Source organism: Sorex fumeus, unplaced genomic scaffold (assembly GCF_029834395.1).
Source record: "Sorex fumeus unplaced genomic scaffold, SorFum_2.1 ptg000128l, whole genome shotgun sequence".
Taxonomy (NCBI): domain Eukaryota; kingdom Metazoa; phylum Chordata; class Mammalia; order Eulipotyphla; family Soricidae; genus Sorex; species Sorex fumeus.
Window position 1 is genome coordinate 3,306,849 of NW_026606185.1, and position 22,314 is coordinate 3,329,162.

The window sequence follows — 22,314 nt, forward strand, 5'->3', positions numbered from 1 at the left end:
CATGCACCAAGGGGGCTCCTTGCAGCCCCAGCATCTGAGATCCCAGCCAGGGAGAAGAGAGCATTAGTGAAATCCAAGTCATTTGTTGGAGTATGTGTTTCAATAAGCACACTCTTAAATAAACATTAAAATTAATAATCATACTGTGGTCTAGATGATGCCTCAGTTTTATATATTTGTTGATACAATTATAACAGTGTTTAAGTTAACACTATTGATGTACAAAGCTTCTGTGACCACCACCAAAGTGCCCATTATAAAAAACTATGTACACTGAAGGGTGTGTGTTCACGGGCTTTCCGGGCAGCTCTGTCTCTCTGTCCACATTCGGTGCTCTAGAGCCGCTGTGTGTGGACTGGATCAGGATGGCTGTTGGCCAAGGGCAGGCGAAGGAAAGGACAAGAGCCAGGCTTGTTGGTCTCAATAGCTGTTTATTCCAATATCATCCCCATTCACTCCTGTCTCTCTTTCTTCTTCTCTCCCGCCCCTCCCCCCCCCCCATCTGGAACCCCCAGCCTACTCACAGCCTCATTAAATTCTCAAAGCATGAGGGGTTGGGCTTACACATAGGTGTGGTCACAATCAGTAGGGTTAAAGTTCTTTCCTTCAGGGGATGCTGCTTCTGGGACAGATTCCCTTTCAGCAGGATGACCCACCCAAGGGAGGAATCCAATGGGTGTGTTTCTCCTCTCCTTGTCCAACAAACATATAAGCATTCATAATATTAATCATTTTGTATGGACACAGTAAGAGATGCATTAAGCTTATAGAATTGCTCTCCTGGGGTCATCTCGATCTCAGACTACAGTGCTTAGGCCATTAGTCATTCCTATCCTAGTCCTAGTCCCATCATTACTTTTGGATCATGACAGCATTTGTCTATGATTAAGCTCTTAACTTATAGTTAAGAATCATGGCGCTTTGGCCTGGCCCATTTTGATGCCAGGGTAGTTCAGAGCTTGCCCTGTGTCCCTTCAGTCCCTCGTCGGGACCCTGCTTTTGGGGTGCTAGGAACTGAGGGCAACTGAAGCTTAAATTGTAAAAGCAGATGCCCGGGAATGAATAATGCTTGAAGCCAATTAAATCCCAAGTTACAAAAGCACAATATTAATTGTCTTCTTGTGTCTATACAAAAGGACATTGCATTAAAGTAAACTATTCAAAAGACATAAGGAGAGGAGAAAGGCAATATTAACTTACAAGTTCAGTGTTTTAGAAAGATCTGACCTTACAAATTAATAGAAACTAATTAGGAGATAAGCTGATTAACTGGTTGGGGAAGAGAGCATAAAGAAGTGGCTACAGATAAACAAAAGAATGGGAGTGACTCGGGAGCACTTTGATGGGTGTGACCCAGTAAACCTAAGTTCCTTGTGGAAAGGGAGAAAAGACGAAGCAGTGTCATCCTACACCCATGATCCTTCATTCCTGTCCTTATGTCCCATTGGTCCAACCTTCATCCCTTTGCCCTCACTGTATGGTTGTTTTTTTTTTTTTTTAATTTAGAGGGCCACATCTGGCAGTGCTCAAGGGTTCTCCTGGCTCTGCACTCGGGAGTTAGTCTTGATGGTACTTGGGGGACCATATACGGTGCTGACCTTATGCTGGGTCAGCCGTGCATAAGGCAGGAACTCTACCCACTGCACTATCCCTCCAGCTCTGTTTATAAATTTTGTCATCCAAGACCAAGGAACTGGATTGAATTACAAAATACTGTCAATTCACTTGTTTTGTCTCTCTGTTATTCTATAGATGAGTGAACTCATCCAGTATTTGTTCTTCTCCCTCTGACTTATTTTAATTAACATGCTGCAGTTTTCAAAATAGAGAAAAAGACATGAAGGAAAGAGGTGGCTTATACTTGGGAAAATTGGAAATCACCTAAAATTTTGGGTTCAGAGTGCTCTGCTTTAGGAAACGATTTTAAATGTGTCTGTGGATCAGTCAGGAACTTCTGAAGTGCCCATGTAATGAAACCTCACCACAAACCTCACTCTGTGCCTCTTGCTCAGGACCAAGATCTCGTTCATCGCCATTGGGATAGTGGGAGGGCTCCTGCTGCTCCTGGTGGTTGCCCTTGCAGTTGGCCTGTTTCTCCGCAGACGTCACATTGTCCGGAAGCGCACACTGCGGAGACTGCTCCAAGAAAGAGAGGTGAGTACCCTGGCCCCGAGTCCCAGGACCCCCCACTGCCCAGAACAGGAGTAGGACTGGCCTTGGAGACTTGTCTTTGAACTCATCTGTTTGAAACGTGCCATTGGGTCACTGAGTTGTAGCCATTGTGATGGGAAAGACCTCCGCTTGTTTGATTGTCGGGGCAGTTCTGTCTCAGTCTCCTGTTCCCTGACACAGTGTTTCCAGGTGTGTCACATGTACGTATGCACAGTAAGGTGTGCTTTCTGTGGACATGCATGGAAGACCAGCCAGGGCGGTGAGTGGACCAGGAATGCCTGTGAGAATATTATTTAGAAAATGCCTCTGTCCACACTATGACTATGATTATTTTGGGTTTGATTTTGGTTTGGTTTTGTGTTGGGGCCACACCCACTGGTGTTTAGGGCTTATTCCTGGCTCTGCACTCTGGGATCATTCATTCCTGGGTGGGAGGGGGGGTTAAGGGACCATGTGGGATGCCAAAGATTGAGCCTGTACAAGGCAAGCTCCCTAGCCACTGGACTGTCTCTCAGGCCCCAACACCATGACTACAGCCTGAGCTGTTTCACTAATACCTGCACGTCCTGCTGGGACCTCAGCTGTGCGCAGCCCTGGGTCAGTGTCCCAGGAAAGCTCATGACATAGTACTTATATGCTGTAGGTGCTAAAGGCTGTTTAAATTATACCATAATAAAAATGTTCCTATTGATTTCTCCTTAATCCAGCTGTTTTTTTCCTGGAAAGAGAAGCAAAATTAATTAGTTGAAATGTGACTGTTTTGTGGGAGCACATTTGTGTTTCCTTTCTCATTCTTTGGTGAAAGTTTCTTTCTCCTTTTGAATGGGCATGGCAGTTGTATGCACCCCTGGGTTTATCTGAACATGTTACATGCACCCGCATGCCTGAGGTAATCTCCAGTCTTTCCCTTATCACTCCCCCAATAGCCCCAAGCTTAAATGAGGAACCCCATTCATTTCCTCCTTGTCTTTCAGCTGGTTGAGCCCCTGACACCCAGTGGAGAAGCCCCCAATCAAGCTCTCTTGAGGATCTTAAAGGAAACTGAGTTCAAAAAGCTCAAAATTCTGGGCTCTGGAGCGTTTGGCACAGTGTACAAGGTGAGACCTCAGCTCTGTGCGTGACGAAGGGTTCGGGAAATTCTCACATTTCCCAAAACTGTCAAGAAGAAATCTTGTATGATCGTATGACAACTCCATGTTCCTGTGAGGTACACACATGTGCATTTCTGTGGATGGCCATGTCTGCCTGCAGAAGGTGACTGAAGGCGGAGCCTGCCACTCGGTGATGGCTTCCAGATAAAGCTACATTCACAGAGCCTCCTTTTCTCCATCCTCTGTGGGCCATTTGAGCAAATCTGGTCACAGTTAGGCCCCAGCTCATCTTCTGGGGACTTGACAGAATGGCCCACACTAACTGCAAGCCCTGTGGTGGGAGTTGGAGCATTTTACCTGATTTCTATGACTCACAGGCAAGCTAGCTAAGGAGCAGCTGAGATAAGGCCTAACCCCTCGATGGTGGAAGGCAGAGCATTCCCCTGGGTTCCTTGTCCACAGCCCACAGCCTGTGGGTGATATCACCTATAGAGTACAGCTCAGAAGAGGCAGGGGCAGGTGGTCCCTTTAATGTGTGCCCTGTGTCTCTCCTAGGGACTCTGGATCCCAGAAGGTGAGAAGGTGAAAATCCCTGTGGCCATCAAGGAATTAAGAGAAGCCACGTCTCCCAAAGCCAACAAGGAGATTCTGGATGTGAGTTCACTTTTCTCTCTGGTCATCACAGGCCTACATATCACAGACCTTTTCCTGGTGGCTGCTGGCACATTACTGTTTTAGACCTTTTCATCACATTTTAAATGTTCACTTTCCATCTAGCTATAACTTAGTTTCCTCACAGACTTTCTCTTACCCTTACAATGACTTCTGTAGTGGGAGACTTAGGTACAGAAGCTACACACACTGGGCAGTGAATGACAAGCCTCTGATGTCAGTATTGTGTACCACATTCTTTGGACAAAGAGAAAACAAGATAAAGAAATTTGCTCACTTCGCCATGATTTACAGTACTGTTCCTGTGGATGCAGCATCTGTGGATGCAGCATCCCAACACTGTGCTTGGGAAATGTCGAGTTCTTCCATCACCACTCTCCAAAGCTCGCCCCCATGCAGAGCTCGGCTCTGTAGATCACTTCTCAAGCTCTTCTGCTTTGGGCATTTGTCTACTCACTGTGTGTCTTTATGCCCCGTATGTGAGAGAGATCGTTTTATTTCTGTTTTTCTCCTCTGGCTAACTTCACTCAGTATGATGCTCCAGATCCAACCAAGTGGCAGTCAATTGTATAAATTTGTCTTTTTTGTTTGTTTTGGGTGACATTCACAGTGCTCAATTTATTCCTGGCTCTGCAATTAGGGGTCACTCCTAACGAAGAACCATAAAGTGCTGGGGATCAAACTCAGGCCAGTTGTATGTAAGGATTGCTTGGCTTTTCAAGGGGAGGTTTATTTCTTCATATAATTCTCAACAGTATTTGATCTAAAAGTCATGAGTCTTTATATATGAACTGTATTGAACCTATATATTGCTTCTGGTGAAATTGCCATTTTGACAATATCGATACTTTCAATCCACAAACATAAGATGTGTTTCTGTTTTCTTGTGTTTTTATTTTTTTTTTCTTCATATAAGTCATTCATCTCTTTTGTTAAACTGAGTCCCAGGCACTTAATTTTTTGAGACACAATTATAAATGACATTTTAATTTCTCTCCTGTTTTATTGTTTGCATGTAGGCATGCCATGAATTTCTGTATATTGATTTTGTAGCCTACCACTTTACCTATGAGTGTAGTATTTCCAGGAGCTATCTCTGTGACCTTTTTATTAGGGTTTTCTTAGTATAATATCATGAAATCTGCAAATAGTGATAGTTTAACTTCTTCTTTTCCAATCTGAATGCCCTTAATATCTCTTTCTTGCCTATTTGCTATATATGTGTCAAGGACTTCTTATACTATGTTGAATAATAGAGAGAGTGGAAACCTTGTCTTGTCCCTGATCTCAGTGGAAAGGCTTTCAGAGTTTTCACCATGATCAAATATGACAGTGCTGATGGGTTAAAAAGGAAATATTTTTCTATCTCCATTTTATTGAGTATGGCTATTGGATCCAGTAATATGCTTTCTCTATTTCTATAGACATGTATGGTTTTTTTCTTCTCTATATATTGGTATCACGTATTACATTGATTGCCTTCCATGTATTAAGCTATCCTTGCTTCTGGGATAAGTACTACGTGATCATGATTTATGATCTTTTTCATGTACCATTGTGTTTAGTGCATGCATATCTTATTGAGGCTCTGTGTGTCTATATATTAATCAGGGATCTAGGTTGGTAGTTTTGTCTTCTGAGGCATGTTTGCCTTATAGAAACTGGGAGGCTTTCAACTTTCTGGAAGATCCTGAAAAAGCTTAGAAGTATGTATCCTTTAAAGGTTAGGAAAAACTTGCTAGTGTATACAAGGCATCTGGGTACTGTCTTCTATTTGTGGGGAGACTTGGTTACCATTTCAATTTCTATAGTAATCATTCATTCAGGTTTTCTGTTTCCTCCTTGATTCACCTTGGAAGGCAATAAGAGTCCAAAATTTGATTCATTTACTCTAGATTCTGTAGTCTCATATTGTAAAGAATTTCACAGCAATCCGTGATGAGTGTTGGCATTAGCACAGCGGTAGGGCGTTTGCCTTGCACGCAGCCAACGTGGCCGACCCGAGTTCGATTCCTCCGCCCATCTCGGAGAGCCCGGCAAGCTACCGAGAGTATCTCGCCCCCACGGCAGAGCCTGGCAAGCTCCCCGTGACACATTCGATATGCCAAACACAGTAACAACAAAGTCTCCAATGGAGACATTACTGGGCCCGCTCGAGCAAATCGATGATCAACGGGAGGGCCTTTACCTTTTACCTTTACCTTTACCATTTTGATGTCTCCCTTTTCCCATATGATTTGTTTATTAGAATTTTCTCTCTTTCTTTGTGAGTCTTCCTAGTGGCTTGTCAATATTGTTTATTCTTTTAAAAATGGTTCTTAGTTTCATTGATTTTTTAAAAACTTTTTAGCTTTTATTTCATTGTTGTCTGCTCTAAGTTTTATTAATTTGTCTTTTCTAATTATTTTGGGCCCCCTTTGTCATTTTTTTCCTAGCTGCTTAATCTCTGCTGTTAGGTTATTCTTTGGTCATTTTTCTTACTTCCCAGTGAATAATTACATTGCTATGTACTTCTCCCTTAACACCCTTTTGTCGTGTCACATGTTTTGGAATCCTGGGTCTCCATTCTTATTTGTTTCCAGGAGTCTTTTGATTTCCTCTTTGACTTACCTTTTGGGTAGTAGTGAGTTGTTTGACTTCAAGTGCTGAGCCTTTTTACCATTCTATTTTCTATTTAATAACTTCTATTTTTCAAAACCTAGTGGCCAGAGAGGACGTGTGATAGGACTTCTGTTTTCTTGATTTCTTGCAGATATGTTTTGTGACCCAGTATGTGGAATGTCTTTGGGAAAAGTGCCATGTTCTGAAGAATACATACTAAACTTTTGGGGATGAAGGGATACATATCTATCTATTTTTCTATCTGCCTCTATATACATATATACACATATATAGATACATAGATGCATATGTATGTCTCCTAAGCCCATAGAAAGAAAGCCCTTTTCTTTCTTCAAAGTCAGTGTTTTTTATTGTGTTTGTGCCTAGATTATTTAGTTGACAATGATAGGGGAGTGTTAAAGTTCCCTCCTACCACTATGTTGCTGTCATGTCTTCCTTCATGTCTATTCACTTAATCACTTAATCACTTAATCCCCGTTATTCATCGATTTATTCGAGCAGGTGCCAGTAACGTCTCCATTCATCCCGGTTGCGTGCTAGCGTAGCCCAATGATATCTGTTCGTTCTAGGAACATGCAGAGCCTCAAACCGATCATTTAGGGTCTTGACGAAGAAGTCTGACCATTATAGGTGGGCGTCCACGTGATCTTTTGATGTCCCGTGGAATCCAATCAGTAATGGCTCTAGTCCAGCGGTTGTCTGTAAACCTCATTACGTGTCCAGCCCATCTGATTTTTGATGTCTTGGCAAATGAGACAGCGTCCCTGATTCTTGAGCATTGACGAAGATCAGAACTCCAGATTCTATCTCTCATTTGAGTGAATCGTGATATTCCAAGCATAGTTCTTTCGATTCCTCTTTGAGAGACCCAAATAGCGTTCTCATCCTGTTTTCGTAGGGTCCAGGTCTCTGAGGCATATGTTAATGCAGGAAGAATAGTGGAATCAAAGAGATGTGCTCATAGCTGGAGGTTCTTTGTCCTTTTAGTTATTTCTTCAATGCTCTTGAAGGCATTCCAAGCCGCTCTTTTCCTCCTGCGCAACTCAGGTGCCAGGTCATTCATCATGTTGATTTCTCGACCTAGGTATATATAACTGTTGCATTTGGAGATGGTGGTTCCGTTGAGAGCGAATGAAGAGTCATGAACAAGGCTGTTTCTCATAAACATTGTCTTCGTAAGATTTAGCTGTAGTCCGACCTTTCCACATTCACGGTCAAAGTCGTTCAGCATTTGTGCTGCTTGGCTGATGTTTGGTGTTATTAGAACAATGTCATCAGCAAAGTGGAGGTGGTGTAGTTGCCGACCATCTATCTTCACTCCCATGTTTTCCCATTCCAGTCATCGCATGATGTTCTCGAGGGTGGCACTGAAGAGTTTTGGTGAAATGGTATCACCCTGCCGAACCCCTCTCTTGATATGGATGATTACTTCTTTGTAGAATGGTGAGATTTTGGTAGTGAATCCGCAATAGAGCTCACGAAGGATCCTGATGTATTGAGTTTGTACGCCCTGATTGGCTAGGGCTTCCATGACCGCTTCCGTCTCAACAGAATCAAAGGCCTTTTTTAAATCAATGAACGTTAGACAGAGCGGCATCTTGAACTCCCGAGATACCTCAATGAGCTTGGTTATTGTGTGGATATGGTCGATGGTACTGAATCCTTTTCGGAATCCAGCTTGTTCACATGGTTGTCCTTCATCTAGTGTTCTGCTAATCCTATTCAGGATGACTCGAGTGAATAGTTTGTAGATGACAGACAATAGGCAGATTGGGCGATAGTTGCCAATGTCGTGGATGTCTCCTTTCTTGTATAGTAGTACAGTCCTGCTGGTTTTCCATTGGGATGGAACCTTGCATTCAGACAGGTAGCGTGTGAAGAGTCGAGCCAATGTATTGATGAGTACTGATGGTAAGTTCTTCAGGTGTTCAGGTCTGATCTTGTCTGGGCCAGGTGCTCTTTGTTTCTTTACTGACGAGATGGCATGTTGGATTTTGGAAGAGAGAACATTGGGAACGACATATCCATCATGTGGTATGTGGTATGTGGGCAAGTGGATGTGGCTATTAAAGAGATCTGAGTAGAAGTCATGAATAATCTTCTCCATTGCCCTTCTGGAAGATGTGATAGATCCATCATGATGTTGGAGGGCAGTCATCTTGGTTTTGTAGTTGGTGAAGGACAGGCGGGCATTACGAATGTTTTTCCCAGCTTCTGCTGCATCTACCAGTACTGCTGCTCTCCTGTTTTTGAGGTCATCCTTGATGGCTTCTCTGCATTGTTTTGCCAGTTCGAATGTTCGCTTGTGGTTGCCTGAGGCATGTGCCAAGCCACGTTGGCGAATAAGTTCAAGAGTGTTCGAAGAAAGACGGTTTTTTGTGGTTATCTCTTTCTTGGCATTCCTTGCACAATCATGGAGGTGCTGAATCATTTGATCGTATTCCTCATCAATGTTGTCAATGACGGCATCTTCATGTCTATTAGTTGTTTTAAATAATTCGATTGATCATCACTAGGTGCATGTATGTTTAGCGGTGATATGTTGATTCCTTAATTATTATGAAATGACAATCTCTATCCTTTATAACCTTTTTAAATTTATGTTGTCTAATATAAGTATCCCACTCCAGCCTTTTTATCTTCCTGTAAGTTTGTTTTTCAGTCTTTGATTTTTTGAGCCTGTGTTTGCCTTGACTGTTCACATATGACTCTTGAAGGCATCAGAAAGTTGGTTTCAGTTTTTTGATCCATCCTCAGTATCTCTTAATTATGAGTTTAGTTTTTTATTTACTAAGATCATTGAGATAAAGGGATTTATAACCATCCTCTTATAGAAGGTATTACTGTTTATGGAGTTTGTATTGTCTTTTTAAAAAGACCCTTTAATGCTTCCTGAACAGCTGATTTCAAAGTTATAAAGTTTTTGTTATTACCTGTCTGTGAAACTTTGTATACTTCCTTCAAAGCTGAATATTAATTCAGCCGGATAGAGCATTCTCAGTAAGGTGTTTATGTCATTGAATTTTCTTCTTCTTTTTTTACAATATTATCACATTTTCTTCTGTAGAGTCTTATATTATAGAGTCATAGCTCTGCTGTGACTCTTAAGGAAGATCTTCTTAATATGTTTTCTTTCTTTGATTTTGCTGCTTTTAATATTCTGTCTTTGTTTTTTGGATTTTGTCATTATGCAGGTAGGACATTTGCCTTGCACGCGGTCAACCCGGCCCACCTGAGTTCAATTCTTTTGCCCCTCTCAGAGAGCCTGGCAAGATACCTAGAGTATCTTGCCTGCACGGCAAAGCCTGGCAAGCTACCCTTGACATATTCCATATGCGAAACACAGTAACAAGTCTCACAATGTTACTGGGCCCCCTTGAGCAAATCGATGAACAACGGGAGGACAGTGCTAGACAGTGCAATGCTAAATTACAATTGCCTTAGTGTGTTTTTATTTGGGTCTGTTTGGGCTGATTTCAGACCTGTGCATTACTCAGCCTGTGAAATTCTCAGCCATGATCTTTTGAACTAGCCATTCTTCCCTGACCTCTCCTTCTTGATATTCAGGGATTTTGGCAGTTCCTATATTGCTTCTCTTGAACTTGTCCCGTAGTTTTCAGATATACTATTTTCAAAGTTTTTGTCCATCTTCTATTGTTTTCTAGAAGTTGACAGCGATAGGGGAGTGTTATGGAACTCACAGGTCTTTTCCTCAGCTGTTGTTACTGGGCTGCTGAGACCTTCCACTTAGTTTTTTTTATTTCACCTACCATACTCTTAAGTTGTTACTTCTCATTTTATCATGTCCACTTTCATACCTTCTTATGCTTTCTTAACCTCATCAAACTCTCATTAGAGACACTGACCCTAAATCAATCTTCATCTGAGAGGATGTAGAGAAGGTCCCTCCGGGTATAGCCTTCACGGCTGTTGTATCCTCCCCTTAAGCTTGGGAGGCCTTCATGCTCCTTCCCCATCATATCTGCCACATTCTGGGGTAACTCTTTTATAGTTTATACCCAAAGAGCTCTAAAGGAATCAGTCCCTGCAAGGGCCAGAGGTAAGAGTTGGTGCAGGTACAGATGCATAGCCACAGTGAATGCAGAATGGCTGACCAGGAGGTTCATTTTTCTCCTCTAAGTTCTATTGAAATTGGAATGACTTTTATAAAAATGCTAAAAATCACATGATGCTCACTCTATCAAATACTGCCCACCACTGGGCTTTCTTCCCAAATAATCGAAATATTATTGTCTGATGTTTGCTCGATACTTTTTCTGGAGTAATTTCAATGTCCCAGATAGTTGTTTTGTTTTGATTTTATTGAACTGTTCTACTCTTTCTAGACCAGACCCTCAAACTATTAGAAAGCTAGTGTCTAGAAAGAGGTCCATCCTGGAGTTTGGCAGAGCCCAATTAGAAGAAATGCCTAGGAAAATGTCAACAGACAGACGCCCCCCCCCCCCACACACACACACACCTCCCATCACTGCAAGCACCAGCTCTGTGGATGCAGAGCAATTTTTGCTTGTCCCAGGCAGAGCAGCAGGAGTAGGGAACTCATCAATGGACTAGGAAAAAAGTTATGGAAAATGGAATTAATAACTTCACACTCCAGAATCTGTAAAACTTAGTTCCTCTTTCATCCACAAAAGGCAAAAGCCAGGTGGCTTTTGTTTTCCTGCTCTTGTATTTTTCCCAGAAGATCTCTAGTAGGCAGAGCAAATGTTGGGCTCTCACGTGTTCAGACACACTGCTTCCTGGTGGCAAACACTTGTCCCATTTTTACCCCCAGGTAGCCTTCCCTACCTCTTGTAGTGGTGAGCGATCCAAGTCTGATGCAGCTCTAATGAAGAACAGTGTGTTAACCCTGTGTGGTGGGCAGTCTCGCCCAGGGATGGATGATATACCTATCAAGCAAAATTATCTCTCATGTCAGTGGTTTGTGAATTAATGTGAAGTCCGATTAACATAATGTCAACCCCTGTTAACAGAACTCCAATATTTATAGGAGTAACTGACTTGTGAAGTCTCTTCATTTACAGCCTCTCATTCCCTCAACTATGCCATTGAAAAAGAAAATTGTTTTAGCATAATTTGTTTCTTTAATTTGTTTTTCATTTCCACCGAGACCTTCTAATAACCTTCACAACATAACATTGCCTGTGAATTTCAACAATATTTATAGTGCAGAATGAAAGGTAGTTCTGAAGACTGTCTTGGCTATAGAAAGGAGATGGGTCTTATTGACAGAGCCCCTAAGATCTCACAATATAGAAGTAATTTTTTTTATTATGGGTGGAAGAGGAATGTCAGGGAAGACTGAAAAGTTCAAGCTGTTGAGCACCCCTCTTTTGTCTCTTCTCCCTTTTTATTCCTGAATTATTTTTATCTTCTTTTCCTATCCCCTCACCTCCTCATCTTTCCCTTTCTTTTTGCCTTCTAATCAGATAGGAAACACGACCTGAATTTCCCAGATCACCAAGCATAAATAAAGAAGAATCTCCTGAAGGAAGCACAGCCATCTGTTCTAAGGCTATTGTCAACTGTGAGCTCAGTAACATGTGTATCATTCCAATAACCAGATGCGCTGCTCCCTCCTGAGGCCAGGCGTGAGCTGTGTGCAGTTCTCCAGGGAGGCTCTGCTTTGAGTTACTCTCTATGGCCTATTTAACCTGGGAAGTTCTAAAACTGTAGAGATAACTGCTTTGTGTTTGTTTGCTCATTTGTTTGTTTGGGGGCCACACCCTGCAGTGTTTGGGAGCTACTGACCAGCATAATGCTTTAGGGTCACTCCTGGTAGAGCTTGGAGACCGGTGTGGTGCAGGGCATCAACTAATGCCTCCTGCATGCAACGCATTCATTGTTGAGCATGCTCTCTGATCTGCCTTTCATCCTTAAGGATTGTGCCGCCTAAAAAAATACTTAAAATATACTGAGAAATGAAGTGGCAGGGGGTGGGGAATCTACTGGAATTCCTTTCTCCCAATTTTCTTAACATAAAATATTCATAGATTTGGAGACAGGCAAGAAGGAATGTGCCAAAAAATATGTTGGTTGGGACCAATAACTAGACTTCCAAGACCTCCAGAACCTCAAAGAAACCCCTGACATATGACTCAGACACTGCCAGTGGGGTCTCTCGCTTGGGTCTGCCTGTAGTCCGGATGGCTCATTCGGAGCCACCAAGAAATGCCAAGCATGCTTGTCACAGGCACAGTGTCCCTTTGAGATGCCAAGATAAACACTCACCCAGGGACACATGACCTACAGCGTCCCCATTGTCACAGCCGTGGGACAGAAGTGATGGCCTAGTTCTCTGTTAACAGACCGTGGCCTGGCAGGGCTCCAGGCGCTGTGTGGCCAGACCCACACCTCACTCTGCTCCCTGTGTCTCTGTTCCCAGTTCCAGGTCATCTCCTCTGTACCCCATGACAGCTGGGCTGCTCACACTGCTCCAATTTTCAGATTTTTTCTCCCCTCTGAAATGAATACAATGTGTTTCCAGATCTTAACCAGATCTTGAGAAAATAGCCAACGCCAGGGGATTGCTTTGGTGTTATGGTTGTACGGTTTCCCAGACTTTGAGAGAGACCTGCTTTGTGCTTTTCTGGCAATCACGTGGCCTGTTAAGTTTTCTGTAGACTTTCAAGTCTAAATTTAGGGAAGGTAGTGAAAGAGAGTGCAAGAATAGTTTTATGTCTGTGCTGTGCATGTTGCCCACCGTTAGCCTGGGGCAAGGTGAGCTGTGACAGTGTGAGCTGGGATAGGTTGCAGAGGCAGTAGCCCAGGGGGAAGACCCAACTGGACCCCCACTTGGGCCCCTCACTGAGAAATAAAAGTAACTACCAAAGGACCAAGAGGGTCCTGGACACTGGGCCCGAGTTTGCTATTCTAACCAACAATGGCCATTTCTTGCAGGTCTGTCTGGCTCTAACCTTTCCATGAGCAGCCCGGTATAAAGGGAAGAATCTGCAAAAATGAACTTTACTCTCTGTTCTTTAATTGTATGTTCATGATATAAAAGGAGAGGAACACCAAATCTCCTTGACTGTAGAAAGCTTAGCTACTCAGGAAGTATACAGGCTAGACAACAAATACTCAGAGCTATTTTGTTCATTGCTTCTGAGTCTTGAGCTGTCTGGGGCAGCAGTGTGTCCAGGTCTGCATCAGGCACCATCAGGATGACAGATCCAGCCTCTCCACCACCTCCTCCAAAGCACTGGCCACCATAGCAGAGACAGCAGAGATGAATGTGGAGAAACTGAGACAGGCAGATCAGAGTACCAGGGCAGCGGCAAGTATAGTCCTTCCCTAGAGCCCAGCGGGAGGCACAAGTCTCTGAGTCACACAGATGTTTCCGCGCAGGTCACGGGCCAGCATCCAGGGCTCCCATGGAGGGTGGGTGCACACGGTCTGGCCTCCCTGGACCTCACACTAGCTTGAGTGGGTTCCAAGAATTTGCATACTAAGCAAGTTTCCAAGCTGTGCTGACTCCACATCTTCCCAGGAAAAGCTGTAAGATGCCAGGAGAGTGAGGAGCCCCCCCGCCCCACCCCGAGGAGTGAACTGTGAGGGAGGAGAGGTGGAAGAGTGTAAGATAAAGACCCTTGGGAGGAGAAGTAGTTCAGGGCCAGCGATTCCCTTACATGGAGGCCAGGGGGAAGGTTAAGGCCGGAAATGTGACCCAGGGCTTTAGATATGTCCCTGTTCCTGTCACCTCTGACCCTGCTGGCCTGGCGGCTCACTAGCACTCTGCCACTCCTGCCAGAGTCCCAGAATCCAGGCTGCAGCCACCAAAGTGGACTAATGTAAAAGGAGCCTCTGAGCTTTCACTTTCAGCCCCTGTGATGTGTTTGCATGTGAATAAGAATCCCCTCCACTTTGTAATTTTTTTAAATATTTTTTTTTACTGAAATTAAGGCACTGTGATTTACATTGTTACTTATAGTTGAGTATCTTGGAACCCACTCTGAAAGCTAGTGTTCCAGTACCTTAGCACTAATGTTGTCTTCCCTCCACCAGTGTCCCCAGGCTCTTTCCCACTTGCAGCCTGCCTCTGTCAGGCACGTTTCTAAGTTTGGCTGTTGTACTTTGGATCTCATGCTTGCGGTATCATTGGCTCTGAATTTATATCTTATATCTATACATATGCCATATATGTACACGTATATACCTAAGACACATCTTTGCGCCACAGATGTGCTTGAGGCTGACCTCTCTGTTACCTCTCATCTGTCTTCATACTTTAATAGAGAAAAACTGGTGGGTGGAAATGGAGAATTGTCTAATTCTCAGGCAAACAGTACCCCTGTGCAAATAAGGTGAATAAAATCCTCTTTGTCAGCCAAGAAGATCAGAAGGGCTAGAACCAAGTCTGCTTCCGGGACCTCAGGAGATAAGACTCCGCGGGGAGGGAAGAAAATGGCGCCCTTTGCTGAGTGGTGAGGGTTTCCTGTCGAGAAAGGAATTGAAGCAGAACAGCCGGGGCCTTGTCTTCAGACAAGGGCAGCTGTCAGAGCCAATCACAGTGGGCTAGAGTCCCTGTGTCATTTCCAGGCTGGAACCTGCCCCACTGGCAGGATGTATGACCCCTGCCCTTCCCTTCTCCCCCAGCCCCAGCCGCCCATTCACCTAGTAGACTGCATCCTACTGTACATACTCCGCAATCTGGAGCAAATACTACCCACTTTCGTAGGTGGGTCTGCCCCACCCACCAGGGTCACCCTGCAGCCCTGCCCACCCACAGTCCTTGGGTGATTGTCTCTGTCCTGGTTGCAGATCACCCCTGAGAGTTGGCACTGGGAATCTGTGGTCCTCTTTTCCTTTTAAGTTGATCTTTTTATTTAGGGCAATATGAGAGGAGAGAGAGGGAGAAAATGAAGCACCTCGTGCTGGTGCCTCTGGAATGAGCACACCCTGGGGGGGAAGTCTGCACCACAGGTCATCCAGCACCAGGGCCAGCATCCCTGGGGTCTTGTATGGCATGAAACCCAGAGGGCCATCTCCAGAAATAGCCCAATATTCTTCACAGATATAGTAGTCATCAGGCAGGGCATCACCTCAGATGCTTTCCAGTCTGCCTTGGCATCCACAGACACAAGTTTTGAACCTTTGATAAGGTTTGAGTTTTGAGACCCAAATCACATTACATTCTGGCCTTTTCATTTGTGGGAGGGTTCAAAAAGAGCCTCCCTGATGCATCTGCTGCCCTTTTCCTACAGGAAGCCTATGTCATGGCCAGCGTGGACAACCCCCATGTGTGCCGTCTTCTGGGCATCTGCCTGACCTCCACTGTCCAGCTCATCACACAGCTCATGCCTTTCGGCTGCCTCCTAGACTATGTCCGTGAGCATAAGGACAATATTGGCTCCCAGCACCTGCTCAACTGGTGTGTCCAGATTGCAAAGGTAAGTTATGAGAGCGCTCGAGAGGCGGGACATGCAGTCACTCCCAGTGGAGCAAACTCTTTGATAGTGAGAGCGCTCAGATGGAAGCCTGAAGGAGGAAGAGGAAGCGAAAGCCAGCGATTGGAGCTTCCCAAGGGTGTGTGTGCAAATGCGTGTGTACATGCGCACAGCCTGCCCTTTGGATCACATTGAATTTGTCCTCTTTTGCAACAAATCTATGTCTGCCCCAGTCTCCACTGAAAATCTGCTCATTCAGCTGCATGTAGACAAAGGTTTTCTTCATTGGGACTCAGTGTGATGTGTTCTCTAAGTTTTTATTTTTCTGATATTCTTTTGTTGATGACCATGATGACTGTAGAAAAGGAAAAGTGGTTTAAGAAGGAGCAGCTAAACAAGAGGAAGTGGAAGGAGGCCCCATGGCAGGTGCTGTGTAGGTAGGGCGGGCTGGAGGGTTGATTGCTGAACAGAGATTATTTTGGCCTGGATGGTGTTCCTCACATTCCTATCAATAAGATGAATTTTAAGAGAGACAGAGGCTGGGTGAGCCCCTGCACACAAACAAGAATGGAGCAACCCCTGGCATTTAGCAGCTCATCCTCCTCAGGTAGAATTTCATACATCAGCTGAAGCTTGTCTTTATTGTACTCGCCGCTCAACTTGTGAAATTCTATCTTCCTCTGACAATAAATCTATTTTCCTCCATGGGATGTAACACATTAATGAGATGACATTATGACCCATCACGTCTCTCCTAATGGGGTAGGATTTTGGGGGCATTTCAGGGGCAAAGCCGGAAGGCAGGAGAGTCCACTCAGGCCCAGGTGTTCATTTCTCAGATTGCCCTTGGTTGACAGAAACATCAGCCCCAGCGGGTCACTCAGAATGATGCTTTGGCTGTGCTCCCTCGATGCTCAGCAGGTGTAGAAGGTGACTGTGAAGATGAACCCAGGCGGGCCACTGCTTGGCCAGTAGCTACCTGGGGCAAACAGAATAAGGCCACTGGGCATATTAGGTTTCCCTCCTATCATGATTTCTGAGCCAGAAAGTCAGCTTCCAAAAGGTAGCAAGTCATATTGTGTTCTGGGTCATCCAGCACAGTGTCTCTGTCACAGCAAGGGGGCTCCAGGTACCTGTGGAGGAGAAGCTTCCTCCCAACCCACCATAGTCTGCGGCCCTCACAGAGTCGCACCCTCATCACTCGGTAATGGTTCTGGGTCAGGGAGTATGGCCCCGACACCGTGGTTTCCTGAAAATGCTGCTGCTTCCTTATTTTTATCTTTGGGACAGTGCCAGAAGTCTGATTCGGGGCCTTGAATACATGAGGTTTGACCTCTGCTGCTGAGCTCCATTCCGGGCCTTTATACTTGTTATTTCAGTGTATGAGCATTTGTGTTTCCTGAGGTTGATATGACAAATCATGCAGACGTGATGACTTACTACCAAGGAAACATATTCTCACAGTTATTTAGATTATAACTACAAAATTGCGATGTGATAAGGGCTTCTTTGCCTGTCAAGGGCTGAGGGGAAGATCCCACCCTGTCTCTCCAGCCCTGGTGGGTCCAGGCATCTCATGGCTCTGGACACATCTCCTCACCTTCTGCCTCTGTCTTCACATGGCCTCCTTCCCATTTTGTCTGACTCCCTTTCCTTTGTCTCAGAAAACAACAGATCCATTAGCCATTACCTGAATCTGGGGTAATTTCTTCATTTCAAAGTCTTTAATAAATTAGGCTTGCAAAATCCTGCTTCAAATAAGGTCACTTTTTAAGCATTAGGTGGCATTAAGCGGAGAGGCCACTCCTCATCCATATATAGTACAGAAGGAATTGGTTGGCCCAGAGAAAGTGGAACTCAATACAGAACTATTCCTATGTCCTGTTGCCTGAACCCAGCAATTCTTTTTCAGCTTTCTTCCCTTATTTTCTGAAGCGGGAAATCAAACGTACAGCCCTCCCTTCTCAGGTGACATGTGTCCCATTTCCTTTTGTTCTTAGCACTTAGTGTTCCCTGGGAAATCTGGCCCCAGCCTGTTCACTTGAGTCCACCTCCACTTGCCCACATGGGAACAGACATACCAGCTCTGTGTCAGGCCAGGCTGCACCCTCCAATGCGGCTCCCTTGGCTGCACCACCCACCAACCTGTGAGGCCCATTCTCAGAGACACCTGGACATCCCCGTCCCTTCCCACCTCGCTCATGTCCCTTATTACTTTTTATGATAAGTCGATAACCTCAGGAAATCCTGTCCACACCAAGCAGTTTGCGATTCTGTGGATTCTAGATTAAACCTCAACTCTGGTGTTTATCACATGGCTTCAGGATATCTGCTTAGTCCTTTTGCTTCTCCCTTTTAGTGAAGAGTGTTTGCACCTGTTCACCTTAGTGCTGTCTGCTGCTATGACACATCTATCACAGGCTCCAGCACCTGCCTGCACACACCAAGGTTTCCCTTCCTCTGTTTCTCTCCCCAAACTGTGGCTAAACTGGATCTGAGTCAGGACTCACATCTGGCCTAAATCATGGCCTTAATCTAGTTCGGCAATCAGCAGTCATTTTCTTAGAGCAGCATTTCCTGTTCTTGGATCTTCTTTTGCTCACAAGCTTTCCTCCCAAGCTTTCCTCCTCTCTCCGGCACCACATGCATTCAAATCTGTGTGGCCCCACATGTCTGCATCAGTGAGTGCTCTTGGCCCTCACTCCCTTTGGGTCGCCTTCTCTTACTGTGATATGCAAGTTTCCCCTGCAAGGAACTCAGCTTGACTTGGACCCAGTCCAAGCATGAAGCAGCAGTTCCCAAGAGGAGCATCCAGCACCCAGAAGTTCTCTGAGCTAGCGCTTTGTGTAGCAGTGTCGGTCTGTTATTTCCATCCACTATGCTGTTGTTTGTCCTCGGTTAGCTTCCCTTCCAGAGACCTCCTCCCACACTGGCTGTGAGCTCTTTGCTAGTGATAGATTTATTTTCCATTCACAAGAGAAACCTTATTATGTTTTATTTGAACAGTTGCAGGGATGGAGTGTCTGTCCCCAGAGGGAAGAGAAAATAATAGTTCCCTCAATATGAAGAGAGAAATTTAATCTTGTGTTAGTGAATATTTATCTAACTATTAAACAGTTTTCTTTTTCAAAGTTTGAAGTGAAACTACCCAGAAACACTTAGTGGCTGACCAGAAACTAAACTCCTGGCATTTTCAAAGTGGAATTTATTGACTTATAAATGTCCTGTGTTGATTCAAAACAGCATGGACTATCTTGGGAAGTTTTCTAAATATTGAAGGAGAATTGTCCACTGTTCTGCATGTTTCTTGACCTTGATAAACTGCTAGAAGGACAAATAAAATTATATCACCCAAGCAAATGGGGAAGGACAAAATAGAGAAGCAGTCTCACTAGGACCATGATGAAATTTGGGAGAACAGCAAGTACTTATCCCCTTGCCTAAGGTGAAGGGGATTCTATTCTCCACAGTAGAAAAAAACAAACAACTCAGCCTGGAGTTTCCAGAGACATCATCTGCTTCCCAATGTGGAGGGGTCATAGTTTCCTAAGCTCCAGGCTGGAAGTCTGGGAGCCTCCTCACTTATGACTAATTTAGTTGCTTAAGACAGCATGAGCACTGTTTCTGGCTACATAAGGTGGTCAACAGACTCAAAATTATATTACCTGGAACAATAATACTATAAGATAAACTGATCCAAAAGATCCTATAATGATGTCAGTTTGAAAACACTGTCAGTTCCTGCTCTGAAGCTAGACCTTCCCAGCCCTGAAATTATGACTATCTAAACTGGGACTCGGCTCACATTCCATGCTGCAGGGACAACAGAGCTTTCTTAGAACATGACCCAGATGAATGTCTAACACAACTGAGATTCTAAGCATTTAGGCAAATTCTTGAGACCAGGGACCAGGGAAGATCCACCATATGGCTGTCGGGAATAAAGAAGCTTACAAAACTAAGTGAATGTATGGACACCACTCTCTGATCATTACTTCATAAGAAGCAAACCAAGGAGAGACGCCAAAATGTTTCCAACCAGAAAGATCTAGTCTCCCTGTATATGCAATGCTAGCTTTGGTGCAAGTTCATTTTGAAAATTCTGGGGGACAGAAGAGTCAGTGGCAGCAGGCTTAAGCGAACAAATCCATTAGTTATTCAATATTTTAGTTATTTGGAGATTTTTTCACTTTCACTGTTTCACAAAAGATTATAGTCAAGCAAATCAGAAGTTTCCAAACATTTGGAATAAACTTTATCCCAAATAAAGTTCCCCAACATATTCCCAAACTTAATCCCTTCCCCTTCTCAGAAAGAAGAAAATAAAAGACAGAGTCCTTCAGGAAACCTATCTCCTTAAAGATAACAGAAAGTATAATTGTACTTACGGCTCCCACCACCCTCAGAGGGCGGTTTGAAAAACCGTTCAGGAAATACTGATCTAAATGAACCCTTACAGTATGTCATTTAAAAGCCAAATTTGCTGAACTATTAAGCATATTTATTACTCTTAAACATTTCACCAAATTATTTCTTGAGCTTTTATATACTGGTATTATTTAGCAGGTAAAATATATATCTATAATCTATATCTGTGTGTGTGTGACCAAATGGGGGATGGGGGGTGCATTAGACGGTTTTGATTTGGTGGCCATACCTAGCAGTCCTCTAGGCTTTGTGCTTGCTGATGGCAGTGTTTGTGGGGGATTGAAGAAGGCAAGTGCCTCACTAGGTCCAAGGTCAAAATTGTGTATCCCAAACTTGGCTTCAGCTAAGGAAAGTGGATTGATGTGGAGCTAACAGTGCAGAAACAATGTCATAGTCAGAAACTGAGAGGGACTCTGAAGAGAACAGGACACCCAAGGATTCTGGGGAGGAAGAGCTGGTCCTCCCTGAGCCAGGGGCTCAGTGCACCCATCGGTCAGGAGTGAGATATCACCCAGCACCCCAAGAGTTCTGGGGAGTGGCAAACAAAGAGGTTCTCAGTTTCCGCACAGTTTCTGCATCATCGTTCCAAAGCCGTGTCTCCCATCCCTTAGTTATAAGTAACTCAAGGGGTCTCAAGTTAATGAGCGGCAAAAAGTCAGGCCCCCTTACTCCCAAGTCTGCCCTTTCTGTCTTGTTCCGACAGGTTTGTTTTTTCCTTTTTCTAACTTTCCTGTGGGTTGCTCCCAGGGTGGGTGGGCTCCGCTGTTAATGAACACAGTCTGCATCCTCCCCTCTCCAGCTCTGTTCCCATGCCTCAGGATGGGTCTTGACTTAGAACAGGACTGGATCCCTGTCTGGGGCACAAGAGCTCTGGATGCCTCATTCCCAGGGAAACAGCTTCAGGTGAAACTCAGCCACACGACACCTTCTTTCACGAATGTTGTGGCAGAACATCTGCTACATAGTTGAAGCAAAGTCCCACGTTTGACTTTTGTACAAAAGACAAATAGGACTTTACAAATGCCCTTTTAATCTTGTTATTTATTCAAAATTCACCCTAGCTACCCTGTAGTGGTTCATTGGAATAAATACACTGAGATCAGTTCTTCCGAGGCCCTCAGAAATCAGGAAACAAGTTTCCCAAGTGGCCCCACTGGGGACTGAGCTGACATTGCTTCCTGCGATCCTGAGAGTTCATAGGCACTATCATACCCTTATCTTTGGTGACTGGTTAAACTATAACTGTGGGGCACAGAGGTGGCCTTTCAAATAGTCTTTATAGTGTGGGACAGAGACGATGAAGAGGACTTTATCTAAGTCTCAATAAGTCTAATCTTGTGGTCCCCAAAGTACCTAATGTAAATCCACAATCCTACCGCCCCCACTGATGCCCTCTTTTGCTCTCCATTGCAGCGGGTTACTATAAAATCTTCTCATTCCCAAGCCTTCTCTGAAGACTGATTTCCAGAGAAACATCATAATTTATTGAGTTCCTCTGGTCCTTAACAACCCAGGATTTGGGGGTGGAGCTCGGTTGACTCACTAGATTAGCACAGTGATATGGATTCAGTGTCACGGGGCCAAGGAGCTGAGTGTCTGGGTTTTTGGTTATTTTTATTTCTTTTTTAGTAGCCCTGGAGGCCTCAGGGAAATCAGGCGAGTTTCCTGGAGGCTTTAGTAGGGAATTCAAGCCACAGTCCTGATCAGTGAGAACTCAGGGATTTGATCTGTGAGGCACCGTCCCTGTCCTCCAGGATCTCTGGATTCTGAGGCACACAGACTCCAGCTCAATGCGGCTCACTTGCTCGAAGGAGCTCAGCACTGCATGACACAGTGTCAGCCCTGTCACCATCAGCCACTCATTCACTCTTCAACTAGCTGGAGTCAAATGTTATTACTTACTCATTTCTTTATCCACAGAC

The 22,314-nt window shown here is 44.4% G+C and overlaps 1 protein-coding gene across 2 annotated transcripts in view; it reads left to right on the top strand.

The window, feature by feature from the left end:
• The window catches only part of EGFR (epidermal growth factor receptor), a 213,103-nt gene that overhangs the window by 170,939 nt on the left and 19,850 nt on the right, over positions 1-22,314 (top strand). For both annotated transcript variants that reach the window (XM_056137930.1, XM_056137932.1), the window contains exons 17-20: positions 2,013-2,154; positions 3,147-3,269; positions 3,819-3,917; positions 15,782-15,967. In XM_056137930.1, the coding sequence (XP_055993905.1) occupies positions 2,013-2,154; positions 3,147-3,269; positions 3,819-3,917; positions 15,782-15,967 (550 nt within the window). The remainder of the gene's footprint in view (positions 1-2,012; positions 2,155-3,146; positions 3,270-3,818; positions 3,918-15,781; positions 15,968-22,314) is intronic.